We start from the raw sequence: 21,701 nt of genomic DNA on the forward strand, positions 1-21,701 counted from the left end.
CTGCACTCCAGCCTGGGCGACAGAGCAAGACTCTATCTCAAAAAAAGAAAAAAATGTTTTGGGGGGTGGTATCTCCAGTAATGGGCCCTAAGTGGCAGATGGGAGCAGGGAGACCTCTTCAGGCCTCACTTGCCGGTCTGGCCTCTCCCTCCCTCAACAGGGAAACTTAGGAAAAGGGAGGCACATGTGGTGATCAGGCCCCATGTGGGTCCCCTGCCAGCCCACTCTGGCATCTCTAACAGGCCCGTGACAATCAGGCCCATTGAAGTGGTACTTGGAAACATTATAGGGCTAACATGGTACCACCTTCCCTTGGCTTCCCTGTCCACCCTTGGGCCTGTCCTTATCATGAGAGTAGGGTAGGGAACATTTGTAGTTTGTGCTTCCAAAGATTGGCCCCTATGCGAGACCACGGCCAGGTGAGTTACTTCCTCTAGAGGGAAACTTAGGAAACTTTTTGAGAGATGCATCCAGCAACTGGGTGGCACACAGGAACAGGGCTGGCAAGACCCTCCTCCTGTGTCCCTATCTGTCCCAGACAGTCCCACTTCTGGAGAGTGACTGTATAAATTACTGAGAGGCACATCCAAACGCTGGTCTTCACATGGGCCACAGGCAGGCCTAGGATGCCTTTCCTCACTTCCGTGAGCCATCGAGGGACTTGCACAAGGCTGTGTCCACAGGAGGGGAAGTCAGTTCCTTTTGAATCTAAACCTTGGGCTTGGCTGGGCGTGGTGGCCCGCGCCTGTAATCACAGCACTTTGGGAGGCCAAGTGGGAGGATCGCTTGAGGCCAGGAGTTCGAGACCAGCCTGGGCAGCACAGTGAGACCCCATCTCTGCAAAAAATTTAAAAATTAGCCAGGTGTGGTAGTGCGTGCCTGTAGTCCCGGCTACTCGGGAGGCTGAGGCAGGAGGATCTCTTGAGCCCAGGAATTGAAAATTTTAGTGAGCCATGACTGCACCACTGCACTCCAGCCTGAGCAATATAGTGAAACTCTCTCTCTAAAAAATAATAATAATACTAAAAACAATAAACCTTAGGCTTAATCCCAATGTCTCTGTCCTCCACAACAGACCCCAAAGTATACCAAAAGCCCAGGGTGCGCCAGACTCTCTGCTCCAGCCCACCTGTCCAAGGCCTCACTTTGGGATCTGCTACTAATTTCACCTCGTCCACCAGGACCTCCCAGATTCCTTGCCCTGGCAGCCCAGTCCCCCCGCGGCCAGGTCAGGAATGGCCCAAGGTGTATCTTGGTCTCTGGGTGTAGGTCCAGCACAGGCCTACCCTCAGTGACTTCTCAAGACAGCTGTGCCACAAAGAAGGAGGAGGGGGGCAGAGTGGAGACTGAGGCCGGGTGAGGACCGTGGAGGGTCTGCTGTGAGGATTCCAACCAGCGAGAGATCTCCCTGCAAGGCCTAGGGCTAGGGCTCACTGAGGGCTTGCTGACTTTTCTGAGTCATACAAAAATCCGAACAAAAATCAAACAAAAACACCCACACTCCAAAAATCAAACAAAAACACCCACACTGGCTCACACCGCCACCTGTGTCTTAGTGGTGGCATTTTAATGGCTTTTGTTGGTGGCAGCAACAGCAAGAGGAGAGGGAGAGTCTGCCTTGCCCCCAGAGGCTCCGAGGGGGCATCCTAGCACGTCTAATCATTCTCGTTCCATTGAACTGAGGCCAGGAAGGTACGGATTTCCATGGGCTCCAGTGTGACAGCGGCCGGGTCCAGTAGGTAGGGAGTGGAGCGGGGTCTGGGGCCTGGGGAGGTGCAAGGGGGGTAGGCGGAGTGAGGGGTGCAGACTTCTTCTGCCTCACCCCACTGTGCTCCCTCCCCTGGGCCTGCACACAACAGTCCCTCCCCAAATCTGTCGCCAGGGCCTCCCAAACCCCTTAAACTGCTTCTCCAGGCCTGACTATCACGCCCCAAATCCCCTCCAGTGCCTGGTCACAGCCCTCATACCCTCTGGCCAACCCCAGTGGTAAAGGACACCCTCCCAGAACTAGACAGGGCAGAGATTCTTGTTCTTGGGACTAAACTCCATCCCCAAACCTTCAAGACACATTGCTAGTTTGCTGCCCCATTGCAGATCCTTAAGCCCCTAACCTGGACCCTAGGCCTCAGGTGAGGCCCCCAGCTGCCCGCCCCAGGCAGGAACCCCCAACCCTTGGCCAGGTCGCCACCTGTGTTTGGTCTCCACTTGAGCCGGGAAGCGGTGGCCCAGGGCTGGTTGGCCGCCAGCGTGGTCTCCTGCAGGCTGGTGATGGTGAAGGCGGAGAACATGTCCTGTGGGCAGTGGATGGGTCCAGGTGAGTGCAGGCAAAGCGGCCCGGTTTCCCCTCTTCCCCTCTCTCGCCTCTCTGGTCTCCTTCCCAATTCCACCCTCCTCACCCGCAAGTCCAAGGTCACAGGGGAGCTCAGGTTGCGTAGTGAATCCTCCCCTACGGCAAACTGGTGCTCCAAGCGCAGCAGCAGCATCCCCGGGCCCCAGCGGGCCAGTGTGAGCAGGTGCACCGAGGGCGGCAGCTCCCGGCGCAGCCCTGAGAACTGCGGAAGACAGGACGGGCGATTGAGTCGCAGAGGGGCGGAGCTTGGACGGAGAGGGGCGGGGCCGAGCTGCGGTGGGGGCTGCCGGGTGGCGTAGGGGCGGGGTTTAGCCAGGGATGGGCGGGGCTCGGCCAAGTTGGGCAGTCAGGGCGGGAGAGCTGAGCCAATGAGGGGATAGGGCGTTCCGAAGCTGGGGGCGGGTTCCCAGACCCGGGAGTCCTGGCCGGGAAGGGATAAAACTCTAGCCTGAGACCTTGTGGCTTTAGGGCGAGGCTGACCGAGGGGTGGGGTAAGGCAGGACAGAGCCTGGAGGAGGGAGGGGATGGGGGCGCTTATGGGGCAGTGGGCGTGGCTTAAGTGAGATGGCGCGGGGCCAAGGCGAGGAGGTGGTTAAGGAGATCCACCTGGGGCTATGCCCTGATACAGTCCAGGTGGGCTGTGGCTGGGCATGGGGCTGAGAGGGACTAGTTATGGCCTCCCCAGGGCAAATTAGGGGAGGGGGAGGGCCAGGTGGGTCCCTGAGGAGCCCAGGAGAACCCGCACGCAACCCCGCCCCCTGGAGGCCTCATTCTGGTCCGCCCTTTCTGCCTGCGCTGTCGCCCCTCACCTGCTTGCGTGGAGCAGCCCGGAGGTTGTAGGGGGCGCCGCCACCCTGGGACAGCACCACCTGCGGGGCCAGGACCTCCTTCTCTGCCAGCAGCCGGTGTCCCGCGGCCGCAGTCTGGACGGTGTCCAGCAGCACGAGGTGGCGCCCTCGCACCCATGCCCCTGACCCTGACTCCAGCAGTGGCTCCCCTACTCCACGTCTGTCATCTTTCACCAGCCTCCGGTGCACCTGGGAGGAGAGTGGCCGGGAGAGGGTGAGGGTCATAGGTCTCTCGGGTGTCCCTGGGCCAGAAATTGGGTAAGAGCTTGTGGGAACGTCAAGAGAAATTAAAGAGTAGGGGGGACAAGATGAGGATGAAGGCGAGGATCTGGTAGGGGGACCCCAGCAGAGGCGGATCCAACCCGGCAAGGGGACCAGGACAGGGGGAGGTAAGTACCTAACACGCGACCCAGATAGGGCATGTCAGAGCCTGCAGGGGGTGCCTGGGTAGGGATCAGATAAAAGCTGGGGAAAAAGTCAAACATAAGAATGGAGTTCTCAGCTTAGTGGCGGTCACAAGCCTTCAGAAACAGCCTTCAAGGTCCTGCAGGGGGACCTGGCCTGGATGGGGCTCTGACCTACTCACCATGAGCTCCAGCGAGCCATCTCTCACGCTGCTTCCCCCCTGGGAGCGGTCGGTCAGCACGGTCAGCTGCACTTTCCCATCCTGGGGGGTGAGGGGCAGAGTGAGGGGCAGAGGTTCCACCCAGCCCCAGCCTCAGGCAGTCGGAAGATGATTCAGATGAGGGGTGGCTCCCACTCTGTAGCGGCGGGGAGGGGGCGGGGTGGGGGAGGGGTACCGTGATATAAATCCGGGTGTTCACTGGATAGTAGTTTCCTGCCACCGGCTCGGTCTGGTTCAAGTTCCAGGTGGGTCGATAATCCCGCCTGGGGTGCGGTGTGATTTGGTCATGTTTGGGGTCTGTGTCCCCCACTCCTCATGCCCCCTTCCCCCTCTCCCTCCCACACTCATGTGATCAGAAAATGCCCCCACTGCCCATGGGCCCCAGCACACCGCAAACCACCGTTCCATGCCCTCGGTCAATCCCACCTCCTCTCCAAGATTTCACGGCCATTGCTGTCTGTGTAGAAGACTCCGTCTGTCTCCAGCGACGTGTCAAAGCGACTGATGACCTCCTTCCCCCAGGAATCGCTATAACCGATGGGATGGCAAGGTTGTGGGCCTCACTTAAACCCAGCTCTGTCCTTGCCCCCCACACCCCAGCCCCAGCCTGTACCACTCACCCCACAGGGATGGGCCCCACCGTCCACTCCAGCTCCAAGTGCCGCTGTCCTGGATACAGGCGAACCACCTGGGAACACCATGCTGAGAAGTTCTGGTGCACCTCCTGCACCAAGGCCGTCTGCGGGCACATGGGGATGAAGGGCAGGTATCAGCCCACACCTGAGCAGAGGTAAGCTCTGCAAATGTGCCCCCCACCCATAAATGCCAACATCAGGGTTGACCCCACCAATGGCATGCCTGCACTTTCTACTACAGTCACTGCCACATAATTCTTGAATGTGGCATGCATGCTTGCTGCCTTCCACTCCTTCATGTCCCCTCCTTAGAATAAGATTCTAGCTTGGCACATGGCTACCTGGAATAAAGGTAGACTGTCTAGTCTTTCCTGAGACTATCAGTAGCTGTGTGACTATGGTTTGCTCCCCGCCCCCCCACTATGGAAAGTAATCAAAGTGATGTGAACAATGATCCTTGTCCCTTTCCCTCTGCCACTGGCTCAAATGCAGATGTGATGGCTGGAGCTTGGGCAGCCATCTTGGGCCATGATATAGAAGCGGACTGTTGAGGAAGGTAGAGCAATGAGAGAGAAGGGGTCTGGTTGGCTATGGAACAACCCCACCTTCCCTGGATGGCCCGGCCAGACTTTCTGTTAAAAGGAAAGAATCTATCTTGTTCTAGGCACAGTTAATTTGGGGAACTCTGTTCAAATAGGCAAAACTACATCTTAATACAATGACCTAGGCGTGCAGATGTTCACCTCAAAGGGAAGCACATCAAAGGTGAGGCCCTTGAACCTGCGCAAATGTCAGTGTTGCCATTACCTACCCTGTTCCCACCATAAGAGGAAACATCAGTGAGAGGCCTTGGGAAACGGCTGCTTCCAGCCAGATGCACCCTCACATATCCACCCTAAGTGAGACTCACCTAAGGCCTCACCAAGTGTCAACTCTTAAATATCCACCCCAGATATAAACTCTTCTTACTACAGATCCCTGGGCAAAAGTGATCCTCCTACCTCAGCCTCCCAAGTAGCTGGGACTACAGGCACATGCCACCAAGCCCAGGTGATTTTTCTATCTTTTGTAGTCTCCTTTGTTGCCCAGGCTGGTCTCAAACTCCAGACCTCAAGCGATCCTCCCACCTCGGCCTCTCAAAGTGCTGGGATTACAGGTGTCAGCCACCGTGCCTGATGCTTGCTGAACTTTTGAAGCAGCTACAATTTTCTCCCCCCATTCATGGGCTAAGTGGGAACAGGCCACCCCCAATCTCCAAAGCTAAGTATAATTGTGACACCCACAGATGCGAATTGCTTTGTATGTGTCGGGAAAGACTCTTACACAGTCAGCCCTGAATATCAACCCTGTGGGAGAACCCTCAAATATTCCTAAGACTCGGGTCTTAGCTCCCTTATCTGAAGATGTCAATCCTTCCACCCACACTCTGCACACAGCCCACCACCCTCCTGGGCTCCACACCTTCCCCACTCCCCCTCTCCAACTGCCCATTTGTCATTCCTGGTCACAGACCTTCACCAGTTGAGTTTGAGCCCAGCGCCTCACAGGCAGTGGTTGCTGTTGGCTCGGTCTAAAGATATAAGCACCCGAGGCCTGGGAGCTTATTCTGTCACCTACACTGGCGTTGTACCTGCAGTGGGGCAGGTGAGAGTCAGGTCCGGGCTCCACGCACCGCCCCCCTCCCTGCACCTGGTAGCCCTGCCTCACCAGAAGAAGGCCTGCTGAACAGGTAGCACGAGGTTCTTCTCCAGGTTTTCAATCTCCACCAAGAGCCCCGTTTTAGGGCTGAACGTTGCACGGATGTACTGGGAGAAAACAGTTGACAGATGTTAATCACCGCTGCCTCAGCCAACAGCAACCCCATCCGTCCCAGGGCTCAGGACAAAACCCTGGTGTCACCCTTACCTCCTGCCACTGTCTAACCCCTCACATGTGATCCTAGTAGCCCAGCCCAGCCACTTCATCTCCAAGCTTATCCTCAATCTCCCCACTTTCGGGCCTTCCAGGACTAGTGCAGGTCCCAGTTCCCTGCAGGCCGCCCCACAATCTGTTCCCCGCAACAGCCAGAAGGCACCTGTGACAGCCTAAGTCTCATCATAGCCCTTGTCTTCTCCAAACCAGGGACAACTTGGGCATCTGATCCAGGAACCAAAAATGCCAGGACTCAAGAGACTTTTAGGGGCCCACAGGACTGTTTGGACTTCTTTTAGAATCAGAATAAAACACGAATACAATAATAATAAATTATAATGAACCTGCCTAGTCATATTTATTGTCATAACAACACCATCATAAAAATTAAATTTTTTTTTAATGGAAGAAATGGCCCACAAAGGCAAAAGTGCTAGGGCCCAGGACAGTCTTAATGCAGCCCTGTCCTGCCGGTGGCTCCTTTGCAGTACAAGCTAAAGTCTTCCTATTGGTCCTCAAGGCCTGACCTGTCACCTCCTTATCCTGTCCACAAGGAACACGGGGTTCCTTGTGGTCACTTGAATACGGCACACCCTCCTGCCTGAGGGCTTTTGTGTGTGCTGTGTGTGCTCTGCCTGCCCAGATCCCTCTTGTCCCAAATAGCCACACAGCTTTCTCCCTCAGGTCTCACCTTAAATGTCACCTTCTCAATAAGGCCTTCCCTGACACCCCCTCTAAAATTACAAACCAAAACCTGCCATCAGCTCCGACCTATCAAGTGTCACCCATGATCACACTGGGTCCTCATAATAACCCCAGGAAAGGACACGGAGGCTCAGACAAAGGTCACTCCCTCAAGGACACACAATCAGGGGAGTGGTGATAACAGACCATGAACCCAGGACCTGCTGACCCGGAGTCCATGTGGCTCACCATGACACTGAAAATTTGTCACAGAGGGCAAGGAAGGGGATCTGAATGGGGTCTCACCTCATTTTCAATGGCCAGGATGTGGGATGAGGAATTCTTGGGTCTGGGTTTTGGGGTGCGGGCCTGGGCGTCCCGGCTGGTCAACAGGTCTACTGAATAGACGCTGAAGCCCAGGGCAGGCACTGAGGCTGAGAACAGCAGCTCTGAAAGGTCCTTCTGCTCTGTGCTGGGACTTACCACCACCTGGGGTAAGGGAGGAGGGAAACTGAGTCAAGGTACTGTGAGTACACATACATGGAGGTATCAAACTCAAGGTGGGGGAAGGAGCCCTGGGATGGGGGAAAAAAATCTAGGTGTTGTGGGGGGCTGATGGGGTTGGCAGATTCCACAGAAAAAATTGCACGGAAGATTCACAACGTGGTAAAAATCTACTGGGAGGATGGAGAGACCTGGGGAGCAGTGAGGGAACAAGTAAGGGAAGAGATACTTGAGGCAAGAGAGAGATGGGAAGATTTTGGGGAGAAGAAGAGGTTTGTGGGAGGAGGCTTTCTGGGGTAAGGGGATACTCATAAACAGGAAGAAAATTTCCGGCGTGGGGTGGATATGAAAAAGGGGACCTCTCACGGGAGGCAGATGATCCCAAGGTGGGCTGATGTTAAGGGGCAAAGAGGGAAGAGGCATTCATGGGCAGGAAGTGTTCATGGAGGGGGTTGGTATTCAGGAGGGGTGGTGCCCAAGAGAAGGAGGTGTCCAAGAGGGGAGGGGTGAACTGTCCATAAGGAGAAGTGTCTAAGGGCGGAATATTCGTCAAATGGGCTCACAGAGCTCTGCACAGTCCTGCCATTGGGGTCCCTCACGAGGAAAACGCCTTTTGTGACCGGCAGCCGCACCATCCAATCCACCTTCCGTGCCAGGGGGTTATACACGGTGACCTGGAACTGGGGTAAGAGGGTCAGGGAGGGGATGGGTCACAGCAGGCCTTCTCCAAACCCATCCACCTTGCACAGCCACGTCCCTGAGTGGTCCCGGTGTGGTCAAGGCCCTCCAGGCCAAACTCCTTCGTGGTGCATTGGTCTCTGTCCTGTCCCAGCTTCACTGCACCCCAGGTCATCTCACCCCACCCAGTACAGTCCTCCAAAGAAATTTCGCAGCTACCCCCTGTACAGTCCATCGACCCCCTCTTCGCCCCACCGGGCTACCTGCAAGGTTTCCCCTGCTCTGGTGGCACCCGCCGGACCTGCCTCCCGGCCCCGCCCCTCCCGCCTGGCTCACGCTCGCCGCTTTCTGGCTGAGTGGGCAGATGCTGATGTTGAGGTTGAGGCAGAACGTGAAGACGTCCTTGGAGCCACTGAGCCACGCCAGCGCGTTGCTCAGGAGAACCTGGGGAGGAGCCCAAAGGGACGGGTCAGCTTCGGAGGATCCCTTCTGCGGCTCCTCCCGAACTCTCCTACGACTCGCGGCGTTCCTGTCTCCGCCTCTCATAGGCCCCGCCCCCACTACGAGCTCTTCTAGGCCCCACCCCGCTGCCCTAGACCACGCCCCACACACGCCTTCGCCCTATCCTGTCTCCGCGCTATCATCCGAGAAGCCCCGCCCCCAAGCCTTTTCCAGGCCCCGCCCGGCTGCCATCCACCACGCCCCACACCTGTCTCCGCCCCGGTCTCAAGTTCTCAACCCGCCCTCTTCCTGTCTCCACCCCTCCCCTGCTCCGCCCCACGCACCTCGCACGGCCCCCAGCCCTCAGCTAGCTGGCGCGCGTAGTCGTCGGCCACGTGCTGTCTGGAGGTGCCGCTGACCGCGTCGTGATGCTGGAGCACTGCCATCGCCTCATCTGCAGGCCGACGGTGAGTCGGGTGGGGTTCCACAGGACTCCCGGCCCCGACCACAGGGAGAAGCCAGAAGTCTCCGGTGGACAGCGTTCTTTGGGGCTTTAAGAGGGTACTCAAGGGGGCGACCTAGGGATGGTCTCCAGCTTTGGCCCCGCCCCTGTCCCCTCGGTGGCCCGACACCTACTGAGGGGTGCACTGTTTCCTGAGCCATAGGGTCCCACGTTGGCTGCCGGACCCGCCAGCGCCTCCAGCTGGTTGCACACCTGGGGGGCAGGGAGTATGTTGGGGCACCGGGCCTGCCGGGCCTCCTGGGCTGCCGCCTCGAGCCCGGTACCCACCCACCTGCAGGAAGTTGTAGCTGAGGCGCTCGTAGCGTTTGAGGGCCGGCCGGCTGGTGAAATAGCCGGTCCAGAACATGTGGGGGCCGTCCGCATAAGGGAAGAAGTCGTCGTGTTTCACCGACCTGCAGCACCAGGGGCATTGACAGCGGGGTCATGACCCACCAGGGCATGCCAACCCCCCTCCAAGCTTCCCAGTCCCCACAAATACCAGGTGAGGTTGGCCTTGTTCAGCTCCCAGAGGTAACAAGCAGGGGTGGAGTAGAGAACATTGACGCGGCTCCCGTTTGCCTGCTGCTGGGGGAGGCGTCTGTGTGAGCCCGCGGGAGTCCACACCTTCCCGGGGGCCCACAGGGGTGCGTGTGCACACTCCCACACGTGTGCACACATTCACGCATCCAGTAGGTTCAGAGGCTCTGAACACACATTTCAAGTGCAAACCAATGGTCCAGTGTGAAAATGAATTTGGGCTGAAGCCAATATTACCAGCCTTGAAAGGATTTCAGAGATGCAAGAAGAAACCTGAACTTTTACTAAACTCCTTTTTATTAATTCCGATTTTATTATTAAAAACTGTCATGGACAAACTAAGTGTGACATTATAGGGCAGGAATAATCATTTTTCAGCAGCCAGCATCAGATTGTTACCAAAAGACACAATTTTTATAACGGATGGAAGCTGACTTTCAGCCGAGGAAGGTGGAGGAACAAGATGACCTCCATGAGGAAAAGGATGTTTGTTCTGCTGGTGCTGTGTCCCCAGTGTACACAGTAGGTGCTCAATTAACATGTGAGTGGACAAAGGGCTGTACATGGGACTACAAGCTTTATGTGCATACACACAGTGAAATACACAGACACACATTCATACACTGTGTTCATTCAGCAGACAGTCACTCAGTTCTTCAGTATGCTCAGGATTGCAGACACAATCTAGAACCAGAGAGGCCAGCCTCCACCCTCATGGAATTCATAGCCAAGTGAAGGACAGAGACATTGAACAGATGGCCAGTTGGTTACGACTGACATGGATGTGACATCTTAGCTACGCACTGAAGCTGGTATAAGCAGAGGAAAGATCAGGGCTCTGCCTGGGGTTAGGTGAGGGCTTCCTGGAGGAGGAGACATTGCATCTGGTGTCTTAAAGCAGGAGCAGGAAGTTTTCAGCCAGAAATAATGATAAACAACCACTAAAACGTATTATGTGCCAGGCACTGTTCTACTGGTCTATGCCAATAAACTCATTAAATGTTCATTAACAGCCCTGTGAGATGGGGACCACCATTATGCCCATTTTCTTGATGAGAAAACTAAGGCCCTGAGTGCTGAAAATCATTTCTTAAAGTCACGGAGCCAGTAAGTGGCAAAGCCAGGATTTGAACCCAGGGACTCCATTTCCAAAGTTTGTAAAATGGAATCAGTGACAGGAGAAACAGCAAGAGAGTGTGACATCATGGTGGCCCAGGGACATGGTATTTGCAGAAGAAAGTGGTCAGGATGTTGAAGCCTCTGCAGGGGGCAGGGGCATGGGAGGACTGGGAAATGTCTTTTGGAAGGCCCTGGGTGACAGTTGGTTACTGGGAGCTGTTTCTGTGAAACAGCTGTTCAGGGAGCAAGTGGGGAGGTGGGGACAGAGACTGCACAGGTAGTAACATGTCTGAGATGGGACAGGGGAAGAAACAAGTTTCTGTGCTGATGGGAAGTAGTGACTGCCTGTGCCCACAGCTACAGCCACAGGCCACTTACAGGGACACATCAACACATCTGTGGTAGGTAGAATAACCACCCAAAGATGTCCATGTCCTTTTGATCGCCAGAACCTATGACTATGTTAGGTTGTGTGGCAAAGGAAGGCTGCAGGTGCAGTTAAGGTTGCTTATCAGCTAATCTTAAAATAGGGAGATTATCTTGGATTATATAGCAGGCCCAATGTCACCACAAAGATCTTAAAAATTAGAAGAGGGAGGCAGAAGAGGTGAGAATGAGAGAAAGAGATGTGATTATGGGACCAGGTCAGAGAGCTGCTATGTGGCTGGCTTTGAAGTTGGAGGAAGTGGCCACAAGCCAAGAAATGCAGACGGTCTCTAGAAGCCGGAAAAAGCAAGGAAACGTATTCTCTCCTGGGGCCTCCAGAAGGAACCAGCCCTGCCAACTCCTTGATTCTAGCCCAGTGAGACCTATGCCAGACTTCTGACCTACAGAACTGTAAGACAATGTATCTCTGTTGTCTCTGAGCTGCTAAGTTTGCAGTAATTTGTTATGGTAGCAATAGAAAAACTAAGACAGCACCCGGAGCTATGCACATGACCCAAGGCCCAGGAATACAAGCACATACATGCACGCGGGCATCGCAAGGTAGGCACACTGACCTCAGCATTGACCAGCCGGATGAGTTTGTCAAGATTCTTGAACCACATGTTGGCATTCTCATATTGGAAGTCCGAGCCCATGGTCATCACGGTGTGGTTGGTGCGGTAGTGCTGGCTCTGCAGACCAGAGGGGAGTCCTTAGGCCAGGGTGTCCTGGGCCACCCCTGTGTATAGCTGTGCCTCGGTATGTATGTGGTTAAGGATGTAGGGGCATGGGACTATGGCACATGGCAGCATAGAGACACAGATGAAAGTAGCCACTAGTTGTTGAGCAATTCTCTCGGACCTCTATACAGATGAGGGTATGGGGGCACTGGGCCATGCTATCTTTCCTAATGACAAATGCACACAAATGTGGAAGAGGGGTGTGGCAATGGTCAATGGAATACTATATTCCTCCAAGGGATATGAAAAGGTTTTAGGGCACGTGGGCCATGGAAAGGACTCGGTGCCTTGTATACGTGAGATGAGACCTGCAGGTTCTGGACAGCAGGGTTACCTGCGAAACGGCCAGACGCAGGAAGTAATTGACCAGATCCTTGGCGTTGTACTCGGGGCTTTGGGGGTCCTCCACGACAGGCCCATCGTCACACAGCACATCCCAGCACAGATTGTTCGGCGGATTGTAAATATTGGGGAGCACACCTGTGGGGCCACACCAGGCTCAAGGGGTGCCCCAGCATCCCACACCTACCCTGGAGTCAGAGTTTGCCATGCCCCACCCAGGAAGGGCTTCAGAACTTGCAGGGCCCAGTGCACAAGGAAAATGCAGGACCCCTGTCCACAGATTACTAGGAATTCTAGGACAGTGACCAAAGAGCATTAAACTAAGCCCAGGGCCCTTCTGAGCATAGGGCCTATGGGCCAGCCCTGCCCCCACTGGGCCCCCTCACCAGTGAAGAGGTCGGCGATCGGAGGCCTCAGGCTGGCACTGGCCTGCCACAGCTGCTCCATCTCTTGTGTCCCCTCGCGCTCCAATTTATCTTGATAATCAATGCGCCCCAAGAAGAAGCCATCAAAGCCCATCTAGGGGTGGGGCAGGAAGAGACAGTGTGAATCAGTGCCCAGCACTGTCACCAAAGCTCCTCTCAGCTCTGGGGTGGCAAGTAAGAGCCCAGGTAGAAAGCAGGGCTGGGCTGGGTGCAGTGGCTCACATCTGTAATCCTAGCATTCTGGGAGGTCGAGGTGGGAGGATCACTCCAAGGTCAGGAGTTCAAGACCAGCCTGAGCAAGAGTGAGACCCCATCTCTACTAAAAATAGAAAGAAATTGGCTGGACAACTAAAAATATATAGAAAAAATTAGCCGGTCATGGTGGCACATGCCTGTAGTTCCAGCTACTTGGGAGGTTGAGGCAGTAAGATTGCCTGAGCCCAGGAGTTTGAGATTGCTGTGAGCTAGGCTGATGCCTCGGCACTCTAGCCCAGGTAACAGAGCAAGACTCTGTCTCAAAAGAAAAAAAAAGAAAGCAGGGCTGAATAAGGGAGACCTCCAGTTTCCTTCCAGGTTTGAGAAAGGACCAGAACACATCACCCTAGGAGAACAGGGAGCTGGTAGATTGAAAGCCAGAACCCACCTCCACCTCTCCAGTGTGGTCACAGCCCAAAGGAGGCCTGATTCCAGGAGGGAGGGCCCCTTCTGCAGCCTGAGGATGGGTGGGGACAGAGCACAACTAATGACAAAGTCTTGATCTGTCACCCAGGCTAGAGTGCAGTGGCACGATCATAGCTCACAGCAGCCTCAATCTCCCAGGCTCAAGCAATCCTCCTGCCTCAGCCTCCCGAGTAGCTGGGACTGCAGCAGCTATAGGTATGTGCCACCACGCCCAGATGATTTTTCTATTTTTTTTAGAAATAGGGTCTCGCTATGTTGCCCAGGCTGGCCTCAAACTCCTGGCCTGAGGCGATCCTCCCTTCGCAGCTTCCCAAAGTGCTAGCATTACAGGCGTGAGCAACTGTGCCCAGCCCAAAGCCAGTTTTAAAGCAGAGTAGAGCGAGACAGAGTGGCTCACACCTGCAATCCCAGCCCTTTGAGAGGCCGAGGCAGGAAGATCGCTTGAGGCCAGGAGTTCAATACAAGACTGGCCAACATAGTGAGACTCCCATCTCTACAAAAAAAGCAGGGTAGGCACCCACATGAAACCCAGCTTGGGGAGAAGCCAGGATCGTGGCAAGTGGATGGGGCCAGAACACGGAGAAGGGAAGGTCAAGAAAGGAGGCGGAGCCAGCCCCAGCTGGGTTAGTCTGGGGCCTCAACATAGATAGCTGACTGAGGCCAGAGCAGTAGAGGCATGCCAGTCACTCAAGGGGCAGGGCCTCATCGGGCCAGCAGGACATCACTGAGATTGCAGGGGAAGGGCGGGGCTTGAGTGGCCATGGGCGGAGTCAGAGCAAGTGAAGGGGCAGGTCCAAGAGCGGTTGGGGCAGCACCTGGGAAAACAGCGAGGCCTGTTCCCTAGAGTGGCCGAAAGGGTCTATGTGCCAGGCCACACGGGGGCGCCCATCGTTGCCGAATGTGTCCTCCAGGAAGCGCAGCCCCAGTGTCATCTGGTCCACGATGGCGCCGTAGTGGGTGGCCGCCTCATCGTTCATCACCCAGCCACCGTTGGCAAACTCCAGGCGCCCTGTTCCAGGACAGAAAAGGTCAGGGTCAGAGCCGGGAGTGGGGCCAGGGTGGGTGATGCTGGGGACAAGAAGGCTGGCCTGTGTACTCAGGCCTGGTGGAAGGAGAAGAGGGATTTCTCCCTGGCCAGTGTAGCTGGATAAGGAAAGAGGACCCCTGCATGGCAGGCTTCCCGAGGACCCACTGGAGGTGGGGCCTTGAGGGATGCACAGGAGTTCTGCAAATAAAGGGAGATTCCATGCGGGCGGAGTGGCACGCATGTACAACTGACATGGTGTGATAAAATCTCAGAAACCAGGATTGCAGAAGCAGAAGCTGGGCTGAGCTTCCTTTTTTCACTTCCTTGGGGTTTTCACTTCCTTGGGGCAGGCTCACCCTGGCGCACCAGTTCCCGCACGATTTCCTGTGTTGCATTTGTCTGTTGGTGCCACCAACGAGAGAAGAAGGCGATCTCCACATAGATGAAGCGGCGACTGGGATCTGCCAGAAGGGCTGAGATGACTGAGTCCAGAATGTACTGCACACCGGCGTGCTGGTAGTTTTCCTTGGCTATGGACACAGAGGTGTGGACACAGGCTGTCAGGGGCCAGCATAGCTAAGCAGGATATTCCCAATCACAGGAGCCCAAGGCATTGCCCCCACCCTGATGTCCAGTACCCAGAAGGGACTAGAAGGGCCAGTCCCCACTTTCTACTCACTGCCATAGTAGTACTGGTCCACCGTCTTGAGCCAGCCCACGTCGTCGTGTGTGTGGGCCACCAGGTGCACATTGAGCATGTCTGGCTGTACTGTGGGGCATGTCTGCACAGGGACCCCAAACACACACACACCCTATCAGTAACCCTGGAGTTCAGAGGCAGGCTGGGGTGGGGGTGGGGGTTGGGGGGAGAGTGCAAAGTTAGCCTTGATCTAGAAGTGAGTGACTCAAGAAGTAGACAGGAGGCCTGACCTTGCCTATGTGCAGAGGCCAGGCCCTCCCAGGTAGGACACACACATAGTTGTGCTCACGGATTTAACTCCCACTTTGCACAACCCCACAAAGCAGCTCTCATTTGCACCTAGAGAAAATAATAATAGTAGTAGCTGATGTTTGTTAAGCATTTGCAAAAGGCAGACAGTCACCCTGGGGGATGGGGTGATATTATCCCCAGTTTTCAAAGGAGGGGACTGAGGCTCAGAGAGGGGTGGTGACTTGCCCAAGGTCACACAGCCAGGAAGTGGAGGAGCTAGCCTGGAACTCCAGATGGGCTGACTCCAGAGTCCCAGCTTTCAACCAGTACCCCCTACACACACACACACACACACATACACACACACACACACACCCGCTGCTCACTCCTGGCCCCTCCAATCGCACAGTTAAGTGCACGAAACGTCCAGGCAAGCGACATGTGGACGCAGGTACAATCAGACAGCCCCATTCTCAGATGGGCACAACCAGATCTCGCAATGACACAAAGCACGCACGCAGACCACCCTGTCATATCAGCAACCATTCAGTCGGCACCCACAGAACAGACCACCCACACCTTGGGGCCGGTTCTTGTAAGTTTCCACCCCCAGGCCTAGCTCACCTCGTATCCCGCAGCCCGAGCGCCGGGCGCCGCCAGCAACACCAAAAACAAACAGGGCAGAGGCGGGAGCGGTGGCCGCAGGGCCCCGGAGCTGGTCCGGGGCCCCGCGGCGCGTGGGCAGCCACCAGAGCGGACCAACAAAGCCCGCGCGACGCTGCCCATGGCTCAGAGGTGGCTTCCTGAGGCTTCCCGGGCCCCAGTAAAGAAGGGAAGACGCCCCGCCCCCAGAGCACTGTCTGGCCAATCGGCACCGGTGGAGGCGTGGCTAGGCCGCAGCTTGGCAAGTCACGGGACAGGCTGTATCCCTGGGCAGACCTGGTATCGCTAGGAAATGCAGGAAAGCCCCCCGGCGTGTTCCATCTTCGGACAATTGGTTTGGCCACTAGCGCGTTTGGCGTCTCTCCGGCTTTGTGGGGCCTTAGAGTGCCTCCCATCCCCAGCACTGCAAGGGGAGTTCGTTTGCCCACCTCCCAGTCCCCACAGGATAGAATGGGACCCTCATCAAACTCTGCTCCTAGCCAATCTTGGCCTCTTTGTCCCGGTGGGAGCTGAGGTCTGTTTTTCCCTGCGGGGGGCTGGGTTTTCCTAGGGAATGGGGTGTGTGCATGGGATCCTAGGATGTTCCCTCGACCTTCAGGGCTGGGGACCTCTTTTGACAGCTGTGCTTTTACGTGTATCTTAGAGCCAGATATTGGAATTCACCTTTTGGCTCCCAATAAGCAAAGAAACATGTCTTTCGAAAGAGTGTTAGTTCATAATGTTAAGTTTCCATCTCAAATACTTTCATCCACCGAAAGAAAACAGATAATGCTTCCTCTTTTGACAAGTGTCCGTTCATTTGTGTATTAGGGCCAGATATTCAACTTCGCCTTCTATCTACTAATAGACAAAGAGAAGGGTTTCGAAGCTAGGAGGTATCTAGCTGGTTGGAGACAGACCTCTGGGTTGTCCAGAGAGGAGGGGGGCGTTGACAGGGGGGAAGGAAACAGAATCTTTTATGCCTTTCCCAATTCCTACCAGTCCATCCATGTGATATTAATTTATATGTGTATATGAATGTGTGTATACATGTATGGGTATGTATGTATATGCCATGTGTCTCTATATGTGGGTTTTCCTCTACAGTTCTGGGCTCGTGGTTCCTGCAACCCTTGTTACAGTTTTTTGGTTTAATGTTTAAGCACTTCAGCCTTCAGAAGTAAGAAGTAGGCTTCAGGAAACAGAATGTCTCCCTCTGAGCGTCTCCTGCCCTCCTTTCACCTGCCTACAGCAAGACTCTAATCTGATTGTGGGTCTTAAGACCCTCATTCTAGAGAGTCTTCTTTCCTCCCTGGGGGAAGAAACGCTGCACAGAGAGGCCAAGAATCTGAACAGACAGGACTTGTGGGGTCTCCCTAATCAGTAGGAGATTATCTTCTTTTCGGTCCAGTCACATTTCCACATGCTTGTCAATCATGTCTGTGTAATGAAGCCTGCATAAAAAGCCAAAAGGACAGGGTTTGGGGAGCTTCCAGATGGCTGGATACATGGAGGTTCTTGGAGGGTGGCACACCTGGAGATAGTATGGAAGCTCCACGCCCCTTCCCCCATACTACACCCTACACATCTCATCTGTATCCTTTGTAGCATCTTTTATAATAAACTGGTAAACATGTTTCCCAGAGTTCTGTGAGCTGCTCCAGCAAATTAATCAAACCCAAAGAGGAGATCATGGGAACCCCAACTTGAAGCAGAAGTTCTGGAAGCCTGGACTTGTAACTAGTACCTAAAGGAGGGGGGCAGTTGGGGACTGAGCCCTCAACTTTTGAGATATGATACTATCTCCAGGTAGTGTCAGAATTGAATTGGAGGACACCCAGTTGGTTTTCACTGCAGAATCGAGTGTTCGCTTGGTAGTGGGGAGAAATCCCCCTGAACTTTGGTCACGGAAGTCTTCTTCAGTATTGGCGATTGTTGTGGTGTGAGAGCAGAGGGAAAATGGTTAGTTTTTCCTAAATGATTCAGTTTACAGACATGACTACATTCCTCTAATAAGAAAGCCAAAGCCTGATTCCTTAGGTCAGGAGGACTATTTGCTGAGCTGCCAGAGGGCAAAGGTCACTGTCCAGTCCTTGGCACTTGACTTAAGGCACACGAGGTTTGTGAAATGAGCAAGTGAACCACCAGAAGGCTCCAGACCAGGGCCCCACCCCAGGCCTAAGGAGCTGGAGCCCTTTCTCCACTAGAAGGAGCACCCCCAATGAACAGAAGAGAGAGACTGACAGCCAGAGTGGAAAACATTATTAACACGTTTCAACAAGAAAACAAATGAACACACCTAAAAACATGGACGGCATCTCCCGACAGCAGATAGGGGAGGGGAGGAGAGGCGGGGCAGGAGGGTAGGGTACTCCTCTCTATGCCCCACCAGAAATCAGACCCCAGGGAAAGGGCCATTTTCCCTCCATCTAGCTGGGGGCCCTGTGACCACCTCGTTCAGGGAAGTCCAGGACAGCAGCTGAGGGCAGGAGGCTGAGCCACCAAAGGCCAGGCCTGGGGGAAGGTGGATAGAGCGGATCCAGGATGTGACCCCTCTAGGCTGACATCACCAGGGAGGGGTCATGGGCTGCGGATTCTGCAGATAGGACATCACCACGGCAGAAATGGACAACCTGAGACAGGATAGAGGTGTCGGTTTAGGATGAGTTGGCTTGGCCCACCTCCCCCCAACTCAGAGCCCCTCGATCTCTAGGCCAAGCCTCACATGAAGCTACTCATCATCTGCTTCGTGTCCTCTGAGCTCCGGGAGTTGGCAAAGCTGATGAAGGAGCAGTAGACAGCGACCCAAGCACACCACTTCAGCTGCAGAGAGGGAGGGTGGATGGGCAGGTTAGGTCAGTGAGAGGCGCACCAATGAGCTCCCCAAAAGCCACATTCCCAGGTTTCCTGTCCATCGATTCCACTTGGCATAGCTCAGACCTTGCACCCCAGGAATCCCTCAGTCCCACCTCCTCATAGCATACTCCATATACCTGGTTTCTGGTCTTACTCTCCCTCCTTTTTAAAAAAATATTTAAAGACATGGGTCCCACTTTATTGCCCAGGCAGGAGTGCAGTGGCACGATCATAGCTCACTGCAGACTCCTGGGCTCAAGCGATCTTCCTGCCTCAGCCTCCTGAGTAGTTGGGACTACAGGTGTGCACCACCAGCTGCGGCTTTTCCGTTTTTTTTTCTTTTGACAGAGTCTTGCTCTGTCGCCCTGGGTAGAGTGCAGTGATGTTATCATAGCTCACTGCAAACTCAAACTGCTGGGCTTAAGCGATCCTCCTGCCTTGGCCTCCTGAGTAGCTAGGACTACAGGCATGCATCAACACGCCGACCAATTTTTCTATTTTTGGTAGAGTCGCGGTCTCAGTCTTGCTCAAGCAATCCTTCAGCCTCAGACCCCCACAGCCCTAAGATCACAGGCTTGAGTCACCACGCCCGGCCTTGGCTAATTTTTTAATTTTTTTGTAGAGACGAGGTCTCTCTCGTTATGTTGCCCAGGGCCTGTGTCTCTGACCCCACTGCATCCTCTCAGGCCCAAGACTGGCTTTTGACATCGCACGTGCTAAGGACCCTGCCCTTTTTCTACAAATCCCTCCAAGTTGCTTCAAAGCCTGGCCCCACCCGCAGACCACCCTGCCATGTACCCTCCCTGATCCACCGCCCCCACCGCTTCTCCTACCACTGGGGCTTCCTTGGCCCAGCATCGGCCCCGCCCCCTCGGCGCTGGCCGGATGCCCCGGAGCCCGCCCCCAGACCTAGTTCGCCCGCCAAGCTACACTCGTGGAAGCTCAACCCCGCCCACCTTAAGCATAAGGCCGCACATGCTGAAGATCATGCCCAACAGGTTCATGTAGTCCGGCGTCGGGTCGTCCAAGGCCGGGTTACACTCGCTCGGCGGGGGCTTGTACCTGCGACAAGCTCAAGGGTCAGGGGCGCTCAAGTCCCGCCCCCGGGTGGACAAACGCTTCCCTGCGCCCCGACCCACACTCAACCCGAGCCCCGTTGCCATGACGCTGGGGTCCTCACCTCAGCACTTTGTTCGGTCTCCGTGGGTCCGACATATTGTTCGCGGACATAGCGAGTCAAAGGCCAGGGCGGGCCTCTTCCGCTGCGGGAGTTGCAGCTTCCGGCGGGCAAGCGGAGGATGGCTTTTAGAGTAACACCCAAAGCTCTCGCACTTCCGTTCCTTACAGCGGAGGCCAGGACAACCCCCAGGCAGAGGACAGAGAATTAGAAGAGGCCAGAAATGTTCCTTGACAACAGGACGTGAGGGAAAAAATTGGAAAGCGGGCTTCACTATTCCCAACACTGTCGCCAAAACGCTGAAGTTTTTCACCCGGAAGTGAGAAACAGGAAATAGATCATGGAGGACAATAATAAGGTACACCCAAGCGTGGGTTTCGAAGGCTGGGACAGATATCGGGCGGTGAAGAAGGGATCCCAGAACCATGGCTTTCCCTGAGCCAAAGCCGCGGGGCCCGGAGCTGCCGCAAAAACGGTTAAAGACGCTGGATTGCGGGCAAGGGGCAGTGCGAGCCGTGCGCTTTAATGGTGAGCGCCCTCATCTTCATTCCGAGTCCTCTTCCCGCTTCCCGAGGTTGGCGGCCAGTAACCCCCGCCTGCTGTTCCCCAGTGGATGGCAATTACTGCCTGACGTGTGGCAGCGACAAGACCCTGAAGCTGTGGAACCCGCTTCGGGGGACGCTGCTGCGGACATATAGCGGCCACGGCTACGAGGTGCTGGACGCGGCCGGGTGAGCCGGGGGCTGGGCCGGAACAGGAGCGCCGAAGCTGGGATCGGAGATCGATGCTGACTTTCCCTCTCCTGCCCTCCAGCTCCTTTGACAACAGCAATCTCTGCTCTGGCGGTGGGGACAAGGCGGTGGTGCTGTGGGATGTGGCATCAGGGCAGGTCGTGCGCAAATTCCGGGGCCATGCGGGGGTGAGTGCAAGCCTCAAGACTCGTGGGTAGCAGAGGGGACCCGTATTAACGCCTAGGTGGTGACAGGGACCGCCCCCCTCCCCATTACAGCATAAGGATCCTTCTCCAGATGGTGGGACCATCTCACCCCCACATGGCCAGACCATGCAGTCACCAAGCCCTGTCCTCGCAGTTACCCCAAAAATCTTTCACCTCCCCTACCCCTAGCCTTTGTCCTTGCTTTAACCTACACTGGGAACCCTGCCTTTATCCCAGTCCTCCAAATTCCAGACTCTGAGTGGCAGTAATTGTTTCTTAGAAGGTGAACACGGTGCAGTTCAATGAAGAGGCCACAATCATCCTGTCCGGTGAGTCTGGGGCCTAGGCAGAGGGTCCCAGGGTGGTACCCCTACCCCCCAAACCTGACCTCATCTTCATACTGACCTCACAGGCTCTATCGATTCCAGCATCCGCTGTTGGGACTGCCGCTCTCGGAGACCTGAGCCAGTGCAGACACTGGATGAGGCCAGGGATGGTATATCCAGTGTGAAGGTGTCAGACCATGAGGTACTGGCAGGGTGAGTACAGCCACGACCTTGCCCCTCCCCAGGTGCCACTGCGGATCATAGCTGCCTCTGTGCTCAGATTCAAACCTACTCTCAGCCAGGCACAGTGGCCTGCGCCTGTGGTCCCACCTACTCAGGAGGCTGAGGTAGGATCAC

General features: G+C 55.4%; 3 protein-coding genes across 3 annotated transcripts in view; 1 reads left to right on the top strand and 2 right to left on the bottom strand.

Moving 5' to 3' along the window:
• Positions 1–1,540: 1,540 nt before the first annotated feature.
• Positions 1,541–16,223, bottom strand: MAN2B1 (mannosidase, alpha, class 2B, member 1). The gene is made up of 24 exons (XM_012641418.1): positions 16,031–16,223; positions 15,155–15,257; positions 14,832–15,005; positions 14,264–14,457; positions 12,729–12,861; positions 12,335–12,480; positions 11,836–11,952; positions 9,678–9,760; positions 9,471–9,591; positions 9,313–9,391; positions 9,021–9,130; positions 8,572–8,679; positions 8,121–8,237; positions 7,360–7,542; positions 6,166–6,263; positions 5,971–6,088; positions 4,444–4,562; positions 4,250–4,351; positions 3,999–4,086; positions 3,785–3,865; positions 3,160–3,387; positions 2,397–2,552; positions 2,189–2,291; positions 1,541–1,765 (listed from the first exon to the last, which is right to left on the bottom strand). Exons 1-24 carry the CDS (start codon positions 16,190–16,192, stop codon positions 1,656–1,658), a joined length of 3,033 nt encoding a protein of 1,010 aa, XP_012496872.1. The 5' UTR covers positions 16,193–16,223; the 3' UTR covers positions 1,541–1,655.
• A 2,085-nt stretch (positions 16,224–18,308) lies between these two features.
• Positions 18,309–20,365, bottom strand: WDR83OS (WD repeat domain 83 opposite strand). The gene is made up of 4 exons (XM_012641419.1): positions 20,085–20,365; positions 19,861–19,966; positions 18,774–18,871; positions 18,309–18,681 (listed from the first exon to the last, which is right to left on the bottom strand). Exons 1-4 carry the CDS (start codon positions 20,132–20,134, stop codon positions 18,615–18,617), a joined length of 321 nt encoding a protein of 106 aa, XP_012496873.1. The 5' UTR covers positions 20,135–20,365; the 3' UTR covers positions 18,309–18,614.
• Positions 20,366–20,391: 26 nt separating this feature from the next.
• WDR83 (WD repeat domain 83) overlaps positions 20,392–21,701 on the top strand; it is a 3,789-nt gene continuing 2,479 nt past the window's right edge. The window contains exons 1-5 of the mRNA XM_012641421.1: positions 20,392–20,609; positions 20,692–20,812; positions 20,895–21,000; positions 21,299–21,347; positions 21,431–21,557. Coding sequence (XP_012496875.1) covers positions 20,507–20,609; positions 20,692–20,812; positions 20,895–21,000; positions 21,299–21,347; positions 21,431–21,557 — 506 coding nt within the window. The 5' untranslated portion in view covers positions 20,392–20,506. The remainder of the gene's footprint in view (positions 20,610–20,691; positions 20,813–20,894; positions 21,001–21,298; positions 21,348–21,430; positions 21,558–21,701) is intronic.

This window comes from Propithecus coquereli, unplaced genomic scaffold (genome assembly GCF_000956105.1).
Source record: "Propithecus coquereli isolate 6110/MARCELLA unplaced genomic scaffold, Pcoq_1.0 Scaffold164, whole genome shotgun sequence".
NCBI lineage: Eukaryota > Metazoa > Chordata > Mammalia > Primates > Indriidae > Propithecus > Propithecus coquereli.

Coding starts and splice junctions, on each gene's coding strand:
- MAN2B1 (XM_012641418.1), bottom strand. CDS start 16,192: ATGGGCAGCGTCGCGCGGGCTTTGTTGGTCCGCTCTGGTGGCTGCCCA. Junction 14,458..14,831: donor GCGGGAACTGGTGCGCCAGG/GTGAGCCTGCCC, acceptor GTCCTGGAACAG/GGCGCCTGGAGTTTGCCAAC. Junction 9,592..9,677: donor AACAAGGCCAACCTCACCTG/GTATTTGTGGGG, acceptor CTGGTGCTGCAG/GTCGGTGAAACACGACGACT.
- WDR83OS (XM_012641419.1), bottom strand. CDS start 20,134: ATGTCCGCGAACAATATGTCGGACCCACGGAGACCGAACAAAGTGCTG. Junction 19,967..20,084: donor AGACCGAACAAAGTGCTGAG/GTGAGGACCCCA, acceptor AGCTTGTCGCAG/GTACAAGCCCCCGCCGAGCG. Junction 18,682..18,773: donor CAGATGATGAGTAGCTTCAT/GTGAGGCTTGGC, acceptor ATCCTGTCTCAG/GTTGTCCATTTCTGCCGTGG.